General features: G+C 43.6%; 1 protein-coding gene across 4 annotated transcripts in view; it reads left to right on the top strand.

Moving 5' to 3' along the window:
* The window catches only part of LOC111651639 (AT-rich interactive domain-containing protein 1B-like), a 170,412-nt gene that overhangs the window by 48,363 nt on the left and 110,885 nt on the right, over positions 1-11,164 (top strand). For all 4 annotated transcript variants that reach the window (XM_023401636.2, XM_023401639.2, XM_023401637.2 and 1 more), the window contains exon 4: positions 8,004-8,108. In XM_023401636.2, the coding sequence (XP_023257404.1) occupies positions 8,004-8,108 (105 nt within the window). The remainder of the gene's footprint in view (positions 1-8,003; positions 8,109-11,164) is intronic.

Here is an 11,164-nt window from a genome sequence, read left to right as displayed (position 1 = left end):
ACTCACACATACACACACACTTTCACTCACACGGAAATGGGAGCTCACCTTGGCGATGGTAGGGAGGTTGAGGGGACGAGACAGAGGAAATGAGAGCCAGGAAGGAGGGTGTGTGAAGAGAAAGAGAGAGTGAATAGGATGTGGTGAGAGCAGAGGGGAAGGTGGGTGGGTGGGGCACCCAAAGTTCAATGTCATTAATTGGTCACCATTTGAATATTAAGTGAAGAACTCTGTTAATTAACAGGATAATAAAAGTGCTGCTGGCTGGAAGGGGGTGGACAGAAAGAAGGAGGGAGCGAGGGATGGAGGGAGGACAGGCTGAGGAAATGGAGGGCATATGGTGGGAGAGAGAGGGAGAGGAGGAGGTAGAGGAGAGAGAGAGAGTGAGGCTGGGTGCGGGGTGATAAGAGGGAGAGAGAGACGTCCGTGGGTAAAGGTCTGGCAGTGGTAATTTGCAGAGAGCCGCGTTAATTGTCATAACCTTTTAAATGGCAGAGTTTATCGGAGTCCTCTAAATGTCCCTGCGTATCGCCACGGCAACCCTGGGCCTGCCGCATTCCGATTGGCCGCTGCTGACGAGCACTTAAGCTTGATGAGTTTTCGAGCAAAAACTAAATGATAAAACTGAAAAAGAAAAAATTATGTATATACTGTATATGTCAGCCAGGTTTTGTGTGTGTCAGCGTGTGTGTCTGCATATGTTTGAGACAATGTTTTTAATTTAGTGTGTTTTCTACCTCCACATTGACTGACATTCGCTAATTGCTCGACCAGAATCCGCCATTGTTTTTTTTTGTTTTTTTTTCTTCTTCTTCTTTTTTTTCCCCCCTTTTTTGATTTATGTTTGTTTTTGTACAGCCGAGCTGCAATTCAAATGCAAATGAACGAGAACGGGAGAGGTGTTTTTGGAACGGTTAGGACAATCATAATGGCTCAGAAAAAAAGGGGGCCGGTAGTTAGCGGCACAGCACCCTAGGGGCCTCATTTAGCTGCCATTTGTTAGGAAATGCCGCTACATTTGTTCCTGGATACAGACTTCACAGACAGAGAGAGAAAGAGAAAACACCAAAAAAAAAAATGTCACAGTCAAAGTCAAGCTCGCCAACACACCACTATTGTTCCTCCATGCTTTAGCAAAAGTCATGTGGGTGTACACCAGTTTGGGTGGATGTCCTCTTAAATGTGAGCCAAAGCAATTGAAGTGAATGGGCGGATGGGGGTGGTGGTGACGGGGACTTGCAAGGAGTGTGTGAAGTGAAGATGGTACAAAGGCTGGCTCTTATTTGATTAGCCTGTGTAGAGGAATGAGAATGAAAGCCTTGGCAACGGGATCTGCAGCTTACACCGTTAGCTACATCTGACATCATCCCTGAGGGACGGCCTGCACACAAACTGGTGTGTGTGTGCATGTGCATTTCTTTCTGTGTCTGCATGTGTGCTCTTCTGTTTATATGGGCAAGAATGAATGCTTGCTTGTGGCTCTGTGTGTGTGTGTGTGTGTGTGTGTGTGTGTGTGTGTGTGTGTGTGTGTGTGTGTGTGTGACTGTGTGTGTGACGGTGTGTGTAACTGTGTGTGTGACTGTGTGTGTCCTGTGTCAGAGCTCCGGTCCTCTCTTGTAGTCTCTTTGTGCTAAAGGTCAGGGGGATTGCGGAGATAGAATCCAATCTGAAGGACACAGCACTAGAACAGGTCCTGCTACAAATGGACCTATTAAGATAGGCTGGACACACACATACACAGACACACACACACACACACACACACACACACACAGCCGTCCAATATGTAGGCATACACACACAGGCATCCTCACATATGCACATACAGCAGCTATTTCCATTCTAATGGTCACCTTTCCCGTGATGATAATAATAGGCTGTATCCTGGAATAAATGCCCATGATTTACATGCAGTCTTACCAACACACAGTTTGAAAAGGCCGCTGTAGGAGACGAAAGTAGGTCTTCCTTATAATATATTTACAGCATATCTGTAGTAATCAGAATGTATCCGCAGTGTTTTCCAAATATTCAGCAATGGATCAAAAGATGTAAGTGTCAAGAAAACACGGAAGACAAGCATATCATAACCAAATGTTGATTTGTCACATTTTTCAGAACACGGTGTAGCTCGCTCTCTCTGCTGATTGTTGCTTCAATTACGGTTCAGTCAGTCTGATTGGTGTGAGCACGTGTGCATATCTGCAAGTCTGAACCAGTGCATGTGTGAATGTGGGGTGTTGAATATGGATGTCCCGCCTCCCCCCTCCACCGCTACCACCACCACCACCACCATCATCATCATCATCATCATCATCATCATCAGTGCCTCTCTCTGATGCGTATAAGCTTTTTGAACACGTCTGTTGTGTTTTTTTTTTGTTTTGTTTTGTTTTTTCTTTGAAGACCAGTCATTCTTTAACAGCTCGGCCGAATGAAAGTTAAAAATACTGCCTTCAACAGTAATTACTGGCAGAGGGCAGGGTACGCACACATTCGCACATAAATGAAGAAATAAAGACAACGGCGTGTAAACAGACTACCTCGCGTTTTACCTCTGTCTGACCCTCCCATCACCGTGTCTTTCCCCAGTGACTGACCCAGTGGATCTGACTGGGTGTGTGAGTGTGTGTGTGCTTCTCGGCATCGTGCTCAATGGACATCAGAAGCTCCCTGTCCTTGGGGTAATGTGGCAGGAGGTGTTGGCCAAATGCGCTGGTGTTGATGGTGTGTGAGTGTGCATGTCTGTATGGTTAAGGGAGTGTGAGTGTGTGTGTGTGAGTGTGTGTGTGGGTGTGGATGTGGGTGTGGGTGGGGGCTCTCTCCTAAAGACACGCAATTAAGCTTAATTTTTAATGAATATTAATGGCATTAGCGTCAGATTTTGTGGAGATGTGCATCTGCCAAGGTGCAGGGGAAAAAGGGGGGTGACTAATTCATTTGGTAGTCATGAGGAGAGCGGCTGGAGACAGGGAGGGACTGAGGGAGAACGGGGTGGAGGCGGCATTGATGAAGAAGAGCAGGACGGAGAAAGGGATGGGGATGGAGAAAGAGAGGTGGGATGGAAAGCTAGAGGTGGATGGAGAGAGTGATAGGGAAAGTGATGGATAAAATGAAAGAGACGGGGAGTAGGAGGGATGTGAGAGGTGTGGAGAAAGCCAGAGATTAATGGGGACAGGGAGGAAGAAAATGAGAGTGAGGAAGGTGCAGTGATGGAGACCGAGGGAGCAGTTAAGACTGAGGAGAGTGAGGGAAGGCTGGAGGAAAAAAACAAAACATTTATATAATCAAGACAAAAGGGAGGAAAAATAGATGGAGAAGAACAAACAATGCGAGTAGAAGTTGGTTCATTTGCCTTCATAAATTGAGAGCCAGTCAGAATCAAGCAGGACACCTACTGGATTGTGGATATGAGAAAAACTGACATCTGCATCTAAATTTTATAAAAGCAGGGTAACCCAGAGCAAACAATAGCAGTGGAAAACAGGATTAAAAAGAAAGCATGTTAAAATTGAAATAAATAATGCTGAAGTACAGTTTGAGGTAATCCACATCTTTTCCTCACTGTTTAAAAAAAAAAAAAAAAAAAAAGGAGATCGAGACAGATGTCAGCCAAAACCAGCTTAGCGTAATGGCTGTGAATTTTGCTCTGGCTGCTTACTGTTGTGTCAAGTGGTGGCATCAAATGCGCTTGCTGTCTGTCATACCATTTTCATTGCTGATTTTCCGAGACAGGCAATCAAACTTATACAAGCAAAGCGAGGCAGCATTTCACCTCAGTCCCTGCTTGAATATAGAGTTAGAACGTGCGGAGTGCATTAGACCAAAAAGGCCCAATGCAATCTTCTTAAACTAAGTCTGAGCCAAAAAAAAAAAAAAACAGAAGAAAGGAGTCACATTTTTTGTGTGGGATGGCTTGAAATAATATTTGAGGCCTAGACATCCTTAACCTGCAGCACTGAAGCGTCAGCCAGCTCTAGGAGGCGCTGCTCTGCAGTACAAGCTGACCCTTGACCTCCGCTTTGAGGAAAAGAAAATTCCTCCTCTGGGAGTCTAACTTCACACTGACACAATACAAAAGATTCAATTTCAAGCCGGATTGAGTACTTTTGGAAGCGGGTGCATGCAAGTCTCATATTCCAAACAATCGTCTGCGTGTAACATCCACACATCTCTGCTTCTCGAACATTTCACACTTACCGACTGACTCCCGTTCCAGAGTGGCTGGGATTAACGTGGTGCTACAATATTGATTTACGTCTGCATAAAACCTCTCCGGCTCTATATATTACACCACATTCAGCAGTCATCTATTCAATCAAATCTAATATTACACTGCCTCTCCACACAGCTGTCTAATAGCATTTAACTCACAGTTTGATTCCTGCATTCCCTGATGTACTTCAAACACTTGCCTTCAATATCCTTCATTCGTTTCTACTATGCCAAGATGAAGTCTTTTGAAAAGCATGGAGGATGAATGAGCATGTCTCTGTGTGTGCACGTATGGGAGTGTGTGCGTGTGAAGACAGGATTAGCTGTGGCCTAAGGCTTAAGGTATGGAGTGGAGTGTATTTTAGAAGCTTCTAAATTAGCTGGGAAATGGGATTTTGAGACAATGGACTGGAAAAAACTCAAATGAAAGGATGCACTCGCAGCATTCCTTCATTTGCCTCTGATGTTCTCGTGCGCTTGCTTTTTCTAGTCTTTTTTTCACCGTTGTTTCTCTCTCTCCTTCTGCTTTTCTCTCCTCCTCCTTCATTTCTTCTCCTTCTGTTTCTTTTGCATCTCAGCTTTTCTTTGCATTTCTCTTGTGTCTTTCCGCCCTCCCTCCTGCCAGCCTCTGTTTCCCTCTCTCACCTTCCCTATCCATATTACAGTTGACAGTGATGATGTAAGAACGTGAGTGTAAACAGTAGTATGAGGCTAACCTCACTTTGACCCACTTAAAACGGAAATCCCCTCGAGTACACACACACACACACACACACACACACACACATGCACACACATGCACACACACGCACACTACAGACTCATATGCCTGAATAAATATTGGACTTGGGTCAGCCACTCTTCTGTTCTCAATTCACTGTGCGAGCAACTGTCTGTCCGTGTGTGCATTTTTTTTTATTTTTTTTTTGTGAACTGAACTGTCACATGAGTGTGAGTGTGTGTGTGTGTGTGTGTGTGTGTGTGTGTGTGTGTGTGTGTGTGTCTCTGTGTGTGAAACACTTGTCCACTACACATCTCTTCCCTTTTTCCGTTTCCTCTCCTCTCCTCTCCTCCTCCTTCCCCAGGTCTTTATTTACCTGTGGAGGTGTATTTGTGTCAAAGTCGGGTTTCTGCTTCAAACGAAACACGTCCGACCATGTAATGAAAGCCTGACGTTTGGCGTGCATCCAGGCTCCCAGTGATAAACACAGGGGGGGCTGTGCACACAAATACAACGCTTGCCCCGGGCCCTGACGAGGAAACTAGCATGGCTTTGTTTTTAAAATAACTCCTCCATTCTTTGCTGCAGTCCTGTTGTGTCTCTCCGCACCCACCCACTTATGGGGTGATATGTTATCCAGTGATCAAACCACATCTGGGTGAACGGGGCTTCCCCTCTGGCTTGTAGATGTGGTTAGGGGGATGATGCTGCTTTTTGGGTTTTAGGTTATGACTGGAATAAGGAGGCTATTGTGACAAGATTATTGCATGATGTTCCATTTATATGGCAAAACTCACTTCATTTTGATTATTATTTGAAATCAAATATCCTAAATGAGTTAAGCTTTATTTATTCAGGACGTCTAACCGAGATCAAGATCTCTTTTACAACAGAGACCTGAGAAAAAATGATATGTACACAGCATCACAACAAGACAGTTCCTTCTCACAAAGCAGTCATCACACACAGAGACACACGAATTAAAACAATAACAAATATTATTGAATATATCCGCAAGTGTAACTCTAAAGTCCCTCAAACGAATGAGTGCTGTCTAACTTCTTACATGCACAGATTTAAAAGGATTGTTGGGTACTCTGTAATTCGTGTACTGTACATCATCGCTGTGAACATTTGAACCAAAATTACATGAAATGACTGAAAACAAATATCACCTGATTTACAAATTTCCCATAAGAACATGTATCTGTTTGAAACCACTGATCAAATCACATAGATAAATGTTTTTAATTTTTATTTTGTTTTTTCTTTCAAAATCCAGTTACTTTTAGTTCCTGGAGAACTGGGTAGCTTACATGTAATCATTGCTTCAGACTCCATAGCTAACACTCTGCACCATGTTTTGCTGTCAGCACAATGCTTTTTTTTTTTTTAGAAAATTAAGATTGCGATAAATTGTTATGCTCAATTAACTGAGCAGAGGGTTCATTGACAAAATGTAATAATCCATCCTGAAACATATGAAACCACCCTGAACATGTTCAGGGAGATTACTTGCACACAGCAAACTGCAGGACCAGGTTTAAGAGCGTTGCACAAGGGAGACGTGGCTTTACAGTGGGTGGAGCATGAGTACACTTCATGCTAATAATGGGACTTTGAATAAGCAAATGCCTACAGAGACTATACTGAACACTAACATTCCAGGAAACATTAGGATTTTTTTTTTTTTCTGAATTTTTAAAATTAGTGCTTCGGTGATCTAATTGGCTAATAATTGAAATGTGAATTTGAAGAGACTTCTCTAGGGCATTTAAGGTCATTACATTTCTTAATAATGGATGAATGAATACATTCAGTTTTTATCTGTGTGCGCATAGCTTTTAAAACTGCATGCAAACTGTGTAACTTTGCAGCTATTGTATGTTTGTAAGAAATTAACGTGAGATTAGATTTCCTAAAGAATCTGCAAAAGTACTGAATTGGTATCATTCAGCCCGGATGCACAAATTATGACACATTTAATGCTCTAATAATAGATCCATTTCACATGATACAGCTCTGGCTGAGAAGGATAATCTTCAGCTATAAAATTATATCACCTACCTGACAGGAATATTGCCCACCTACTACAGTATAATCACACAACTGATAAGAAATCAAACTGTGCGGGGGGGAAAATGGATTTCGAAAAGTAAAAACCTGAGGACACCCTGTATGTGTGTATATAACATAAATGTGCAGCTGTGTGTATGTTGTGTCTGGTTGTGTGTGTGCAAGCACTCGCGTGTGATCTCTTGCCGCGTCTCGCCGATCAGTTATCACTAATCCTTCCACTCAGAGCTCTTTAACAAGTTGCCATTGTGCTGCCGACGCTTAACATGATGGAGGAACGACCTCCGCGGTGAATGAAAAGAAGAGGGAGAGGGAAGGAGGGAGAGATACAGAGGGAGGGAGAGGGCAACACCTCCGACAATGGGGAGAAAATTGGTTTACACTAGATAGGCTTGTGATTACAGAGGGAAAGAAAATGACTTAGATTGAACAATAGAACTGAGTGTGTGCATTGGTGTGTGTTTGTATATGTGCGTGTGTGTGTGTGTGTGTGTATGTTTTGAGGATTAGTGGGTGGTTAGGCCGAGATTTGGTTGAAATGAATTAGCGGGTATGGTGTGCTGATGGGTGCATGTTCGGATGATTATCAGTCTGCAAGTACTGCATCAGTGTGTGTGTTTGTGTGTGTGTGTGCACATTCATGTGTTTGTGCGTGTCTGTGTGGTTTTGGATGCAAATTTCTGACCCACAAAGTCTTCTTCATGTGAACAAAAAGCAAGCTTTACATGCAGAGACAAAATGACGGCTCCGTCTGCAATTAGGAGATCACATGATACAAAATACTGTAACGCCCAGATAACTTGCCTGACAAAGTCCTTCTAGGTCTAAACATTGCATCAATAAAATTCTTTATATATTCAGTATTGTATTTATATATAAAATTTACTTAGTTACTCTTCTACCTACATATTGGAGGGCTCTGTAAAGTATAGCCCTTTTATTTATTGATCATAGACTCAGTGTGTTTCTCTCTCTGTGTCTTTCTTTCTAGGAGGCCCAGCAGGAGAACTACAGCGCCAGGGGTCCTGCTCCAGGGAATTCTGGGAAGGCCAACAACGAAGATGGCGTCTCCCAGGATCGCCCTTCCAGTCTGCCGGTGAGTGAAAGACAGTTTCAGACTACCGATAGGCTGAATGTGACACATACAGTTGAATACAGGATTACATTTGAGGCAAGCCTGATCTCAGAATCAAAGCAAAAGAGTCTTTTGTTGCAGCGGACACCAAAACACAGTTTGAAACCTCGTAGAAACATTTGCCTTTTTGTCTCCCTCCACTTCCCCTATTCCCAGCTTTTCCGCCAATCAAACGGCTCCGCTCACCGCGTGACCCGCCTCTTTGTCTCCCGTGTCATGGGACGACATGGATCTGACTGCTCATTTCAGAGCTCGTGTCTGTGTTTTGACTGCCGCCCATGCAGAAGGCAAAAAAGGCCACACGCATCAGCCCATTGGTCTCAGCACCGTGCACTCACTCACACATACTCCCACATACACAGCAAAGCATATGCACGGACACAGACAGTCCATGCAAAACCCACATGCGCTGCCTCTTGGCATTTGAGCGAGCTAAAAATCGTTAAGCAGGTTGACTGGAGGAGTAATTGAGAAGAAATTGTGAGGCCAGGCTGATCTATGAGGGGAGAGGGATGTGGGCCGCTCCAATTTTTTGGCTAAACTAATCGCTTTTTACTCTCTATTATTTCTCCCCTTCCAGCTTCAAGAATAGAATAAATAGACATTTTGCAAAAGTCGCAAATATTGGCACTGCTTGAGGTGTGTGCCGTTTAATTTACCAGATACTTTGGAACAGCCTCAGGAGTTGGAGGGGGGGGTATAAACTGCAAGAAAAGCTAAGTGTATGAACTCAAATTGAGCCATAATATTTTCCATGCACTTGCACTTTAAAAGTCTGTGAGCACTGGTCGTCTTCTTTGTTTCAACACACACTGGTGGCTGGCTTTGCTTTGTTTCAAATCAGTGGCTGATTTATTTGTCATTTTTCCAAGTGATTCCTGTTACTCCACTTTCTCATGCACAAACACACACACTCACACACTCTTTCTATCTCTTTCTCTGCCTTTTTTTCCCCTCATAACATACTACTAATAGTATGTCATCTGCTTTATCTTGGCATTTCTCCTTTTTTCTTTCATTTTCATTCTCCCACACTCTGAACCCCCCGTTCCCTTTCCCTCTCTGTCTTTCCATCTAAAGCAGCGTCATGAAAGCTTTTTTTCCCCCCCTCGTGCTATAATGAGAAATGGCCTTGATGTATCAGTGTGTGAATCCGGAGCGAGAGAGCAAGGCGAGGCGAGGAGCCACTGCAGTCGCGGGGGCCGATCTATTTGAACCACAACCACTATCACCCCATATTCCCTCACCACTTTAATCCTGGCGTTTTACCCCTTGGGTTCTCCGTGTGTTTTCACATCCCATCCAATGCGCATGGCTCTCAGAGATCCTAATCGGCGGCAAGTTTTGATGAGAGAGAGACAGAGACGGAGCGAGGGGGAGATGGATAGATGGACGGGGAGAGAGAGAGAAGGAGAGAGAAATTGCTTAGCGCTTGCCAGGCTCTTCCAGCAAGCTGTCACGGCAGAGATGTAACCGTTTTTTTTTTTTTCGTTTTTTTTCTCTCCCCCTCTCTCTTTCTCACTCTCTCGCCGGCGTTTGATGTCAGATCTAAAGCTGCTGTCATCTTTTTTTTCCCTTTCTCTCTGTCAGGAGGGAGGGAGCGCGGGTCGGCAAAGTGTCATGTTGTTGTTTTGGGACGAGTCTGCTGTGTGATGTGGCGGGATTTTTGAAGGGAGACCAAAGGGAGAAAGAGCTTTAGTAACTTATCACAAATGCAAGTCACAGTGCCCCTTGGTTCTTTTAAAATGTAATGTATTGGAAATATAGCCTGCCTGGTAGTGTATAGCATTATAAGTATATGTAAGTATCTGTATCGTTAATGCTTTAATTACATCAAGACAAAGTAGGTGCTCACCATGAGCTTTTCAGTGTAGTTTCCATGTAGCATTAACACTGACGTTAATGCCGTGTGTTTCAGCCTAACATCAGCAATGAATTATGTTGCTTTTCTGTCATATTGGTCGTTGAATTAATTAATTAGGGAATGGTGTTTTTCATTGTATATATTTTCAACAGCATTGTCCCTTCTTATCTGCTAAAAAAGCTCTGCTTCTTGGTAACCTGTTACCAGCAGTCAGTATCTGTTTATTAAGAGCTTTTCCATGTTAAACTGACATTAACAGTTTTAATACAGGGTTAGAATAAATACCGTGGTATTCCTCTTGCAGTTTGTCTCGCCTCTTCACATTTGCTGTGGTTTAGCTAAGCCTGTTCCTCCAGTTGCACACAATAGTGAATTCAGCAGCCAGAGCAAAGATTGTCTATTGGGAAGATGAAGCACTCGATAGTGAAACCTCTTGGCAGAGTTGGCAGTACTGCCCATATATTTTCCCCTCCTTGTAGTTGCACATTACACACAGAAAGGAAAAAAAATATTAGCTTAAGGTGTCGCCTCCATTTTGTGAAATTCTATTTTAAATAAAACACCTCGAACACATGCCTAACTAGAACTTACTATGCACTTGTGCGCTTCTTTACCTCATCTCCTTGCACTTATTCAATAGATAGTTCTTAGGACTTACACCAATGTCTCCTACTGCACTGAAGCTTTAGTGTTGTCCCTCACTTGTATGTTGCCTTGGGTAAAAGTGTCTGCCAAATGAGTAAATGTAATGTAGTGTAGTGTGTGCTACATGTTGGTCAACACTGCTTAGATTGCACAGAAGCTTAAAGGTGTTTCGCCGCTGGCTTCTGCCATTTTCAAAATGATCCTTATTTCCCCCAGGTGTGGCAATTATGGGTCGATAAAAGGTGACTTGTCACGTTAGTTCCTGAGGGGGTGCTGCAGAGCTAGGCAGCATGATTGACACAGGATGACATGTTGACTGCTGCATTGTTATTTCCTGCTGTGTTGGTGACATACCCGGTGCATAGAAACAGAAGAAGAGTGAGAGCTCTGTGTTTTCCTCCTCTCTGTGGCGCCCTTAGCCCTTTGCATCTTTTGCCTAACCTCACTAAGCCAAACCAGTTCTTCCAGTGGCACAGTGAGGTGAGGAGCAAGGGTTTTCATACCCCCC

This window comes from Seriola lalandi, unplaced genomic scaffold (assembly GCF_002814215.2).
Source record: "Seriola lalandi dorsalis isolate HSWRI2012SDOR001 ecotype SW California unplaced genomic scaffold, Sedor1 jcf7180002053711, whole genome shotgun sequence".
NCBI classification, from domain to species: Eukaryota; Metazoa; Chordata; class Actinopteri; order Carangiformes; family Carangidae; genus Seriola; species Seriola lalandi.
This window is presented reverse-complemented; position numbering and strand designations above follow the sequence as displayed.